The sequence below is a fragment of the Hippoglossus hippoglossus genome, chromosome 6 (genome assembly GCF_009819705.1).
Source record: "Hippoglossus hippoglossus isolate fHipHip1 chromosome 6, fHipHip1.pri, whole genome shotgun sequence".
NCBI lineage: Eukaryota > Metazoa > Chordata > Actinopteri > Pleuronectiformes > Pleuronectidae > Hippoglossus > Hippoglossus hippoglossus.
The window spans coordinates 959,714-972,157 of NC_047156.1; the positions used below are offsets into that span (position 1 = coordinate 959,714).

A 12,444-nucleotide genomic window follows, 5' to 3' on the forward strand; every position below is an offset into this window, starting at 1 on the left:
CAGAAGCTGGCTGAGCAGGAGGCCGACCGGCAGGAGGCCCGAGAGAGGATCAGATCTCTCCTGAACCCTCACGCTCCTGCTGTCCCCCCCACCAGACCAGTCACCAAACCTGCTGTGGACCCAGACCAACTCCGGCGGCTGAGCCGCGTGACACGTGAGCTCAACATCTCCAACAAGCAGCTCGGCTCCACGGTTCATCAGGCGATGGACGACATGAGGAACCGGCTGGAGCAGCTGAAGGGCGCCACGGGGAAGTTGGCCCAGGTGGAGCAGGAGTCGGCCGGGGAGGTGGAGGAGCTGCGGTCGCTCTACAGGAGGGAGGCGGTGGAGAGGAGGAGCCTTTACAACAAGCTGCTGGAGCTGCAGGGAAACATCCGGGTGTTCTGTCGCTGCAGGAGAAGCTCCGCCTCCAGCTCCTGCGTGGAGAGAACGGACGAGCAGGAAGTGGTGGTCGTTCAGAAAGGAAGCAGGAAGAAGTTCCAGTTTGACAAAGTCTATTCTCAGAGCAGCTCGCAGGTATCAAACCTGTGGTCATCAGAACACAACATCACAGATGTCGCTTGTTCTTCCTTCATCCATCCTGCTGACAGGTTGTAACTGTTCAGGATGTTGATGTGACGTTCATCCATCTTCTTCTTCTTCTCGTTGCTTCTCGTCTGCAGCAGGAGGTGTTTGCAGGAACTCTGCCGGTGATCACGTCCTGCGTGGACGGATATAACGTCTGCATTCTGGCCTATGGACAAACCGGATCAGGGAAGACCTTCACCATGATGGGGGGCAAGGAAAACCCTGGAGTCAACATCAGGTCAGACACGAGGGGATGAGTGGAAAAGGATTCAAAGAACAGAAGCAGCTGAATGGAACGTGGCCCTGGTATAAAATGTGGTTGAAATCTGTTCCGTCCCTCGAAGATATTAGGAGATTAAATATTTAAAGTCAGATTCTTTCAGCTGTTTCATAGAACAAACACGTCGGGGGTTTAATTTCTCACTCAGGATCCAAATGAGACTAATTGTCTCATTGTGACACATGTGACCTGACAGAGGTTCATCAATACGACATGAGGAGTCAGTTTACACACAGATCCAGTTTCCTGACAAACAACACGTGTGTGTGTGTGTGTGTGTGTGTGTGTGTGTGTGTGTGTGTGTGTGTGTGTGTGTGTGTGTGTGTGTGTGTGTGTGTGTGTGTGTGTGTGTGTGTGTGTGTGTGTGTGTGTGTGTCTCTCTCTCTCTCTCTCTCTCTCTCTCTCTCTCAGGTCCATACAAGAGCTGCTTCGCATTTGTGCAGAAAAAGAAAAGGTCTCCTACAGTCTGAAGGTAATAAATTAATCAACATGAAAAAAGTCTCTTTTCATGAAGAAATTAATATCGTAGAATCGACACTCCAGAAAGTGAAGCCGGGCAGACGTGTCTAAAACCTGTCTTCTGTGTACTGACCAGCAGGGGGCGACTCCTCTGGTAGTTTCTATAGAAGTCTCTAGAAAATGAGACTACTTCTCACTTTATAAACATCAAGGAGTTCATGTCTCTAGTTTCAAGTCTTCTTCAAACAGCTGATGTTCATTTAGTGAATTATGATCATTTAGAGACCATAAAGCACGGGGGGGGGGGGAATACCACAGTGTGTGTGGTCAAATAACTTTACGTACAGAGCCGTCTAATTCTTTTTCAGATTTCCATGCTGGAGATTTACAACGACACTTTGAACGACCTTTTGACCAAAAGCGACGGCGCCGCTCTTGACATTCGAGTCCGAGGGAAGTCGGTGTCGGTCCCGGGACTCACTCAGATCCAGGTCCGGACCGAGGCAGACATCCTCAGCGTCATGGAGACGGGCGAGAAGAACAGGAAGATCGCCTCCACCAAGATGAACACTCAGAGGTTCTGCAGATCCACTTTGGACCAACATGGAATCAGTTTCATAAGTTTTATCTGTTGTCACTCTTCCTCCTCTTCAGTTCTCGCTCTCACCTGGTGGTGGCGCTGGAGGTGGAGGGTTCAGACGAGGTCTCGGGTCTGACGTCTGGCGGCACGCTGACCCTGTGCGACCTCGCCGGTTCCGAGCGAATCTCGAAGACTGAAGCTGAGGGTCAGAGGCTGGTGGAGGCCGCCGCCATCAACAAGTCGCTGACGGCACTGGGACAGGTAGAGCGACACACTGGGATCTCACCTGGTCTGATACTGGAAATCAAAATCAATCACTAGTGTCAGGAAGTAGAGCCATCCTCACTTCCTCCAGGCCACATGTCTGCTGTCCTCGGGCCTGACGCCCCTGAGGAGCATGAACATCTTGTTATTTCTCCCTCAGGTGTTCAGCGCTCTGAAGTGTAACGCCCTCCACGTCCCGTTCAGGAACTCTAAGCTCACCCACCTCCTGCAGCCCTGCCTCAGCGGGGACGCCAAGGTACACAACACATTCTACCAGGTTGTTTAGTACCAGCTCATATTTCATAAAGTGCTAATATCCCCCAGCTTCTCCGCTCAGTGTGTGTGTGTGTGTGTGTGTGTGTGTGTGTGTGTGTGTGTGTGTGTGTGTGTGTGTGTGTGTGTGTGTCTGTGTGTCTGTGTGTGTGTGTGTGTGTGTGTGTGTGGTTCCTCCGCAGTGCTGCGTGTTCGTCAACGTCAGTCCCGACATGAAGGACGCGGCGGAGACGCTCAGCACGCTGCAGTTCGGCTCCACCATCCGACAGGTTGCGCTCGGTAAAGCGAAGCAGAACATCGCACCAGCGAAGAACCAGTAGAAGACAAACTGACCCTGGACCAGGTTTCAACCTCACTGTTTATTACACAGATTCATATTCATCTCTTTTAGTTTGGTTCTGAATTTACGTTTGTAAACAGACAAACTTCCTGGTTCCACCTGGTCTCAGAATTGGAAACTATTTGTACTGAAAGTAATAAAGTTACTTATCAATCCTTATGATGATCATCCTCTTTATTGACTGAATGTAAATTTGTGGCAAGTGAAGTCTTAAAGTGCACGTTCAGGCTGCATCGGGTCAGTTGTGCCTTTCACAAAGTGCAAGTGAAGAAGTGTCCAGAAGAAAAGAGGAAGACGTCCTCACTCCGCTGTCTGTCCGTCGTCCTAGCTTCTTTTCTTCAGCAGCTGGTTGAGGACGCTGGTCTGTCTCAGGGCTCGGAGGTTGGACACGTCCTCTGCGATCACCGGGACGTCCTCGCTGTGATTCGTCTCATCACTTTCAGCGTCGTCACTGTCAGATAACGTACACAAGAGGGCGTCGTTCTCATACGTGGGGAAGTAATACCTGAGGAGAGAATGAGACAGAGACTTTAACTCCCGTGAGTTTATAAGGATGAAGGAGCAGTGATCACATTGATCAACAAGCCCTCCACCAGCTTCCCCCCACTGGGAAACAACTGAACCATAAAGACATGAAATAATGTTGGACGTACTGCGGCTGGTCCCAGGTGGACACATCTGGCAGCTTCATCACGTGACCTTCAGCCGCGATGTGACGCAGCACGTCGGCTCTGGAGAGGAACCTCTCCTCGCAGCCGTAGCAGCGGCTCTGGTGGATCTGCCGCCGGATGAAGTTCACCAGTTTGACCTGCTGATAGAACCGGAGGTCTGAGGAGAGACGCACAGCGAGAGGTCAACACAGAGCGAGCGTTACATCAATATTCAAACGTCTGCATTTTAATCTGCATCATCAGTGAATCTGAATCAAGACTCGTTTTCTGATCCGAGTCTGAAGCTTCACGTGTTTGTGTTTCGTTTCATTGGATCTGGTTAGTTTTGGTTTCACATTGTAATTTAGGGACTGAAGAATTCCGTGTCCTGCTTCTTTCCTGACAACAAACTGACTGTTGTTGCTTCTCTTGTGTAGAAGAACAAACAGTTGTATAATCTGTTTAACTGACTGAAGAGAAAGATGTTGCAGGACGATGATGATGCAGATTCTGGAGGTTGCTGATGTTTTACTCACTGAGTTCTGTCCTCAGCTTATGAAGATCGAAGTCGTGAGCGTCCTGAAGTAAACGACACAATAACAAAACCCCACAAAGCTTCAGAGGTTGTAAAGCTCATCACACAACAGAAAATAAAATCAAGACAGAGGAGAGGATTTGAGATTCTTATAACAAAACAAACCAAGGACTCAGTTTCCTTTTAAAGTGCGACACACAAAGTCGTTAACAGAATTAAGACCTGGTTCATAACATTTACACATATTTAAGTCCTGGACACGTCAGTGACCGCTGAGCAGAGCGGTCCTCATCAGTTCTGCAGGTGTTTCAGTTCCTGCTGATTTACCTTCATGTGAGTGTAGATCTGCTCCATCGTCTCCGACTGATAATCACAGAACAGACACACCGCCGACACTGGATGAGCCTGCCAGTCCGACCAATCACTGAGGACGACACAGACACAGATTTAAGTGTGTCGCACTTCTCCTCTGAATCTCCTCCTCTTTCTTTTCTACGTGTTCTAACTCTGCCTCCTGCTGGCGATACTCACTCGTCATCATCGTTGTCGACCAGTTCGCGGTCGTCCTCGCTCTGCACCTCCTCCCACGTCTTCCCCAGCTCCTGACACCAGAGGGAACATTCGAAGTTCAGAATATATCTGGTGCTGAAACAATCACTTGATTAGTTGATCAACAACTAATAACTGACACTGATCAAGTAAGAATGTGTCTGTAGCTTTGTGATGATTGAAGATGTGTCTGATTGAAGCTACAGGAAGAAACAACAAACTGCCACAGACTGAGTTTTACAGAGGGAAGACGATTATACACTTGATTTCACAAGCCTCAGACTTCATTTACCAGGTAGTTGATGATGTAGAAGCGGTCGTACTCGCTGTTGTTGGCGTTGATGCGACGATGAGCTTTCTTCCTCATGTGATCTTTCAACGTGGTTTTATCTCTGAACGTCTTCTCACAGTACAAACACTGCAGACTGACCAGAGGAAAGAAAACACAATATGTTCTAAACTTCACACAGTGAACTGACATCTGCAAAGCATCAGCTCTTATTAATGAATGTGATCAGTTTCTGATATTTAATAGATCAACGATGAATCAATAATCAAACACATTTGAACGTGTCTGCGTCACGTCTTACTTGTCCAGTTTGCTCTGCAGTGTGTCCAGGAACTCGTTGCAGAACACGATGTTGTCCGGGAGTCCGATGCTGAAGGAATGTTCTCGGGCCATGTGGTTCAGCAGAGATGACCTGGAAATGATGGCGTTTGGTTATAAACTGACCGTATATTGATTTAAAATATCTATTACTTGATTATTTTAACATATTCATGCGCTTGAGAGTCGCAGAGAAACATCGGTTCTGCTCTGATGGAAAAAGAAGATTCTGGATTTCTTTTCCCTGATTTTCAGAGTTAATCCTGAAATATAACCGTTATATTTCATGTCACATTTTTATTTCTGGTTCATATTCCAACAGGAGGTGTGTTGATTTAAAGCATCATGTGAAGAACCTGTTTCCAGCGAACACGTCGCTGCAGAACATGCAGAGACGCTGGAAGCTGCCGTCGTCTCTCTCCTGCTGCTGCTGCTCCAGCACCTCCTCCTGCCAAGAGAAACCACACTGAGGAAACACCACAGAAGAAGAAGAATTCCTCCTCCACAACCAAACAGTGAGTACAGGAAGTGTGTGTTTATCCACAGAAATCAGATTTGTTGGACTCACCAGTCGTTTCTGTTGGAGCTTCTCTCGGAGGAGTCGATCTTCTGGAAGAATGTCACACAGCAGGAAGTAGTTCTCTTGTTTCTCTGGAAGAACAAATAGTTTTCAGAGTCGTTTGAAGACAACGTTTCAATTAAATTCCAAATTAATTTGGTGTGTATCAGTCTCTGTGAATATGAATGATTTAAGTGAAGAATTTCAAGCTAATGTTGCATCCAAATCAAAAACATTGTGTTTATCTGAAGATGGTAAATGTCACTGGAGGTTGGATCACAGAGTGATCTCATGGAATCTGTGGTCCGACCCGTCCACCCTCTGTGCACCGCGGTGGACAGGATCCACCCGTGTGTGTAAATGGCCGCACGTCACTTCAGAAGCAGCTCGGTGAAATTCAACAAACCGGAGAACTCACCGACTGGACCGGTGGAGTTTGTTTTGATTACGCTGCAGAAATCTGTGATCGGCTGCTCCAGGAATCGGCCTTTCCAGTACAACAGGTACCTGACAGAGGAGAGGAGCCGAGTCAGAGTCAGCAGCATGAAGCAAAACGTCTCTACTGACTCGTACAAGAGGAACCTCACTGGGTTTTAGTTTTATTTAGCTTTTTCTCTCTCGCTCACGTTTCCACCTTTGTCTCCCTAAAACAACCAAAGTCTTACAAGACTTATGAGTGAGACGTCTCCTTGAATAATGTGTGATGTTACCAGACTCTTGTCTTCCCCTTTTAGAGCTGATTACATTAAATGTCAGTCCCTTTCTGTTTGTTTACAGCAAAATAAGTTGTTGCTGAAATGTGCAAATAACAGTTTTAACGTTGACAGACACAGATCCTGTTTAGAGCTCTTACTTCGAGAGGTCTGCGATGAGTTTGACGTCAGCAATGACGACCTTGTGCTGCAGCAGCAGGTGTTTGAGGAGCAGGTCCTTGTGCAGCAGGGGGGTCGACTCGGAGCAGGACAGGCACAGCAGCGGCTCCGGGTGCAGGCGCTGCAGGGCGTCCACCGCCTGCTGCTCTGGGAAACACAGCGGCTCTAGGATACTGTCCTGACCTGAGGGAGGGAGACAACTCAATGTGTCACAACATGCGTTCGTTCATAAAAAACTGAGTCAGGTTTATTATTCTATTAAAGCCTCAATTCTTCTTCTGTCAGGATCAAACATCTGACAAACCCCCGTCTCCTCTAAGAACTGAAACAACAATAGAATCAAACTACTACCTGGTTTAATGTCTTCATATTCACATACACATCACATGCACGTGTTATTCTTGTGGCTGTGAAGCATCATTAGTATTAAACACTTTCTTCAGCAGGAACATGAAGTTCACCAGAAGTTTAACAGAAGAAACTCGGCTTGTTTGTGACTCCAGTTTAAACTGGGACACGTGGAGTGGTGGTTTCGTGTCCGTAGTGAGCAGCTGGTAGTTCGCTGCCAATCAGAGTTCATCTTTCAAAACGTGTTAAACTGTGAAACACGGACACATGTCAGCTGCTGAGCTAGCTGCTAGCTGCTAGCTCAGCAGCTAGCAGCTAGCAGCTAGCCGGTGAAGACCTGAGTCTGTTCCCGGGGTTTTCGGCTGTTTTTCGGCGGAGTGACGGTTCAAAATGACGCAGAGGTTTTATTAAGAAATAAAAATTAGCTCTGATCATTAAACTTCTGGATTAAATTCACTGAATCCTTCAACTCACCAGCTTCCCTCCTGTCACTGGCAGCCATCTTTGTGTCATGTGATCAAAACAGCAACTAACTGGCCAATCAGAGGCCGAGGAAATGTTTGTGCTGCTTTCACCATCTCCCCGTAAAATGCAGCTCCCGCCGTGGTGCGTTCAGGGTCTGTGAAACCAACCTCATTACTTCAACAAAAAGACCACTAGGTGGCGCATCAGCTCAGGCTCAGTTGTTCCACTAAAATGTCAGACAGCTTCTTTTATTTTACCACAATGAAAAGAAATGATAAATATAACATATTTAATAAAATGATAGGATTGCAACTGTCAACTAATAATAAGATAGATAGACAGATAGATAGATAGATAGAGAGAGAGATAGATAGATAGATAGATAGATAGATGGATAGAGAGATAGAGAGATATAGATAGATATAATACTAATAATAATATAATGATGATAATAATAATGATACTGCAGGATGAAAACTGTTACATGTGATGCTTTATGGGTTTTATTTGTAATGGAGTATTATTAGATTTAGATACTTCTACTCATATAAAAGATCTATTACACCAGTAATAAAATAGTGAATTATTAAAATGAATAAATTAACAAAGATACACTGAGAAAGAAGAAAAATAAAAGAGTTGTTGTTGTAGAAAATACAGTTTTACATGTTTATCAGAGATGATCCAGTTCACTCTGTTTGTGTTTGGATTAAAATGACATGAAAACCTTTAAATCCACTGAAGTTATTCCTCCTCCTCCTCCTCCTCCTCCTCCTCCTCCTCCTCCCTGTGGAGGTGGTGCTCTCTCGGGCCTCTCCCTGCAGTGGTTGGGTTCTGCTCCAGCAGCCTGTTCAGGTGTGTTCAGGTGCTGCATTATTCACACGGAGCTCAGCAGCTCTAATTAAACCCTGGAGAGATGGGGGGGAAGGCAGCCGCAGACAGACACCGCCGCCAACTTCTGATGTGGATTCCTGATATGGTCCAAAACTCCCACATGAGCCACATCAGGTTTCAGAGAAATGTTTTTCTCTCCAGCACCAACCCACATAAACAGAGCTGTGTGTTACACATGCTACTGAGAATGTTCCTCACATCAAACTGCAGCCGATCCCACAACAAGAAAACCAACAAGCCTGGCCGCTCTCTGAATATTACAGCTGCATCTCAGTGGGTCCTGTTTCATCTGGAGTTTACAATCCTCTAACAGGCTGATTTACATCAGCACAAACACTTGTTTTCAAAGTACAATGAAGATGAACATCATACAAATTCATTTAAATAAAATAGTGAAATCTGATGCAGGAAACAACTCCAAAAACAATGGATCTGACATTTCCCATCATGCATATGGAAAGAATGGCACTCAGCTGTAATGTCTTCATAAAACCATCGAATTTAATTATTTATTGTTTATATATTTTTGTTAGTCTTTGTTATTTCATACTTCTCTTGTATTTCACATTCTTTTTTGGTCGTTCATCTTTATTCAGTCTATGAACCAAAGCCACAAAAACATGAATGTGAACAAAAGTTGTTTTATCTCCTGATAGTATGAACAAAACCCAGTGAAGACGATTTGACCAGTTCAAGTTCAGGTGACCTTTGGTCTTTTATACTAGAAAAATAAAAACGTTATTCCTCTGAACCAAAGTGTAAAACTATGATTGTGTGTTGTGTTTAAGAGGAGAAACACGGCCATCTACTTCTCACAGATTCCACTGTTGCTGTCTGATGTCCAGTCTGATCCGTCACACACTTCAGATTAGTGTCAGTTGGGTTGGTGTGCAGCTGCTCTGTAGTTTCCTGATCTTCTTTTGGTTTCTCCTGTACTTCGCTGTGACCCACTTCTCTCCATTAAGCTTTCAAATAATCTGATCCACTGGCAGCGCTCCCACCAGGACGCTGCAGAAACTCCAGCTTTTCAAAACAACATGTTCAGACTACCTCCTCCTCCGCTCTGACTGCCGCTCTCCACTCAGGTCCAACCTGGATGCTGCTGGCGACGAACTGTTGCATAGCAACGGTGTGCTCAGCACCAGTGCTTCTCTTGTTCGGAGCTGGAGAACCTCAAAAGATGTCATTATGTGGGCAGAGTCGCCCACATGGGTCAGTGTCAGCCAGCAGCCAAGAGGGCTCTTATTCTTCTGCTCTCTCTCTCTCTGTCCGTCTCTCGTTCAGTGTTGATGATGTGGACACACACACATCAGTACTTCTGTCTTTGTGAGGACCCTCACTGACATAATACATTCCACAGCATTCCCCAAAGATAGGACCAGCCAACATGTCCTCACTGCCCACATCTCACAGTGGACCTCACTAACATGGATGTAACAAACCCACACTGCAGCTGTGAAGCAGTGGCTGCAGAGACACGTGGAATAATAGAGAAAAGGACAAAATGTCCCGAAGCTGCAGAGTCGATTGAACCTCACAGACTGAATGAATATTCTGCTCATGACTGGAGACGAGTCGTCCATCACATATCTCGTTCTGGATTTAAGTCTCAGACACATCAACTCTTATTTGTCCTCTTGTGATCAAATATATTAATTGTTCAGAGCCACGTGGACTCATGGGACCCTCAGCTTAACCTGCAAACTCCACTAAAAGACACACAAACAACCACAAAACAACTACAGACGGACACACAGGGATTCAGAATCCCCACAAAGACACACACACACAAAACACACAGAGTCAAAAACAACCACAAAGAGACACGTCATCCTCAAAAGCTTCAAAACTACTGTGAGACAGTAAAAATGACCACGGACATGAAAAACATCCACAAAAACAATCAAAGTGCTGAAAGTCGGATTCACACAGGAAACAAACAGTGGATTAAAACAGCCGCGATTTGTCGACCCATCCTGTTATAATTAATATGACCACTAGAAGGCGCCTAACAATAAAACGTAACAATAGTTCAAATCGGGGGGGGGGGACATGGGACCCGTGTTTGAAGGTTAAACAACATGTTTGATATCTCATTAGCTCGGCTCGTGCACCACTTTGTTCGACAGATGTAAATGTTTTATAAATCCACTTTGAACAGTAGCAGACGTTTTAGTAGAATTCAATATTGAATATTGAGCTTTTAACCAGAAATGTTTCCTGTGTCTGGTCCTCATCAGTAATGTTATACAACCTCTCCTCAGCGAACATCACGAACTGGAAACGCTGGTGTGACGGCCGCGGGCTGCAGCTCTGATAATGGTTTCCACATTCCACTTTTAATTAAGCCCTGAAGTAGAGTCCAGACGTCTTATCATAAAAGAGCGACACCTCCTTCAAAGCCCGGATTGGTTCGAGTTCCAGCTTCTAACTGCACTTTTCCTTCATCTCTAATTCTGCCGCTCGTCTTCTCTCAGGCAGGAACTGTTTCTGACAAAGCTTTTCTTCTGCTAATAAAGAATAATCGGTTCCAGAGACACTGTGTCATTCTGCTGAATAATGAACTCTTTGCTTTAAGTCACCTGACATGTTGTGTCACTAATAAGGATCCTACAGACCATAATAATAATTAAATTGACATTTGATTGGTTGTTAACTATGAAGCAAAAAACATGTCATAGTTATAAATCATAAATAACTATAGAAATGAATAATTACTACAGACATGAATGTAAATGAAATTACTATTTCTGTATTTCTACACATATTTATTTACACAAAAAAATGTTGTCCTTCGTATTCAACACATTTTTAATATCTTTCTGACGACCTTTTTTTATTACACTGAAAAGAGTAAAAAGAATCATGGATCAGAGATACGGAGCTGGACTCAGATCTGGACTCAGAGCTGGATTCAGATCTGGACTCAGAGCTGGAGCTGGATTCAGATCTGGATTCAGAGCTGTGTGATGGACTCAGATCTGGATTCAGAGCTGGATTCAGAGCTGTGTGATGGACTCAGATCTGGATTCAGAGCCGGATTCGGATCTGGACTCAGAGCTGGATTCAGATCTGGACTCAGATCTGGATTCAGAGCCGGATTCGGATCTGGATTCGGAGCTGTGTGATGAGCAGCCGGACGGCTGCAGACACTGTTCTGATTTGTAACTGAGAGATCACACATTCAGTCCCCACAGCGCCCACAACTGAACGTGTCCATTAACAGCTCTGTGTCCTTGAACGTCTGCGTGAATGAGAGAAGCCCCGACTCCATGACTGAAATGTGAGAGTAAAGACTTCAGTGTGAAATTAGAAGATAACTCGAACGTCCTCAAGGCTCCTACGAGTGATTCTTGAAGGATGAGGCCGACCCTGCTCATCAAATCCTGTGTGAACACTCAAACTAACACCGTGTCGTCGCTGTCTCGTTACTTTATGACTTCACTGCTTCATCCGAGGTACATTTATCTACAAAGATCAGCTGATATGAGCCTTTCACAGAGATATGTGTTTATGTATACGTTTGCTGATACAAGCCAATATGAAACATTTATTCTAAAATGCAGAAAAGATGTGTATCCTTGTTCACATTTTATGTTTATAAAATATCTTTCATGTTCTATATATTAGGTTTAAATGCTTTTGGATCTGCTCTAGTTCTGTTACGATGACTTGACCTGGAAATACATCAACACTGAGCTGGATACATTCATTGATGGTTTGACTCTGCAAAGAGGAAACATATGGAAATATGAGCCTTTTTGGTAATTTACCCCTTATTTGTGAAATCTCAGATATTATTTTCCCTTTAAGTGGCCTTCCTGTTACTTATGATAGTTTAATATTATGACTATTATTATTATTAATATAACTTAATAACTTTTTTCTTGTAATATTACGACTTCATCCTTGTAAATTTGACATTTTGCTCGTAATTTTACAACTCTACACTCATACATTTATGATTTATTGTAATATGATCACTGTATATTTGTAAAATTATGTATATTTGTAAACTTCTGACTTTTTCTTGTTCAACAATAATTGTATCCTTGGAAATGTATAACTTTTTTCTTGTAAACTTTATTTCTGTAAATTTACTTTTTTCTTGGATTAGATTATCGGAGTAGGCTTTAGGACCCGGGGGGCGACACGTGACGTAGCACAACAACAGGAAGTGGGAGCACACGTTGCCGGTAGGT

At 44.6% G+C, this 12,444-nt stretch overlaps 3 protein-coding genes across 6 annotated transcripts in view; 2 read left to right on the forward strand and 1 right to left on the reverse strand.

The window, feature by feature from the left end:
• LOC117763132 (kinesin-like protein KIN-14S) overlaps window positions 1–2,767 on the forward strand; it is a 4,770-nt gene extending 2,003 nt beyond the window's left edge. Inside the window, exons 2-8 of the mRNA XM_034588040.1 lie at window positions 4–516; window positions 663–805; window positions 1,259–1,319; window positions 1,675–1,883; window positions 1,961–2,147; window positions 2,311–2,406; window positions 2,606–2,767. Coding sequence (XP_034443931.1) covers window positions 4–516; window positions 663–805; window positions 1,259–1,319; window positions 1,675–1,883; window positions 1,961–2,147; window positions 2,311–2,406; window positions 2,606–2,743 — 1,347 coding nt within the window. The 3' untranslated portion in view covers window positions 2,744–2,767. The remainder of the gene's footprint in view (window positions 1–3; window positions 517–662; window positions 806–1,258; window positions 1,320–1,674; window positions 1,884–1,960; window positions 2,148–2,310; window positions 2,407–2,605) is intronic.
• Window positions 2,768–7,454, reverse strand: znf277 (zinc finger protein 277). Of its 2 annotated transcripts, none has more exons than XM_034587506.1 (12): window positions 7,358–7,454; window positions 6,517–6,718; window positions 6,082–6,170; window positions 5,673–5,755; window positions 5,461–5,570; window positions 5,088–5,198; window positions 4,790–4,922; window positions 4,480–4,550; window positions 4,276–4,372; window positions 3,950–3,992; window positions 3,417–3,591; window positions 2,768–3,268 (listed from the first exon to the last, which is right to left on the reverse strand). In XM_034587506.1, the coding sequence occupies exons 1-12, from the start codon at window positions 7,383–7,385 to the stop codon at window positions 3,088–3,090; spliced, it is 1,323 nt and encodes a 440-aa protein (XP_034443397.1). In that variant the 5' UTR covers window positions 7,386–7,454; the 3' UTR covers window positions 2,768–3,087. The 2 variants fall into 2 exon arrangements, with proteins under 2 accessions (XP_034443397.1, XP_034443398.1); XM_034587507.1 differs by having other exon boundaries at window positions 5,461–5,552; window positions 7,358–7,453.
• Window positions 7,455–11,867: 4,413 nt separating this feature from the next.
• Window positions 11,868–12,444, forward strand: part of immp2l (inner mitochondrial membrane peptidase subunit 2) — an 89,795-nt gene continuing 89,218 nt past the window's right edge. For 2 of the 3 annotated variants that reach the window (XM_034589323.1, XM_034589324.1), the window contains exon 1: window positions 11,868–12,438. The gene's annotated coding sequence lies outside the window, so the exon portion shown is untranslated. The remainder of the gene's footprint in view (window positions 12,439–12,444) is intronic. The other variant, XM_034589319.1, reaches the window with a different exon arrangement.

Bases quoted from the DNA above. Each gene is read 5' to 3' on its own strand.
- znf277 (XM_034587506.1), bottom strand. From the start codon at position 7,385: ATGGCTGCCAGTGACAGGAGGGAAGCTG. The intron at 5,571-5,672 runs GTGAGTCCAACA...GTGTTTCCTCAG, and splicing joins AGCTCCAACAGAAACGACTG to TGTGGTTTCTCTTGGCAGGA. The intron at 4,551-4,789 runs GTAAATGAAGTC...CTCTGGTGTCAG, and splicing joins TCTACATCATCAACTACCTG to GAGCTGGGGAAGACGTGGGA.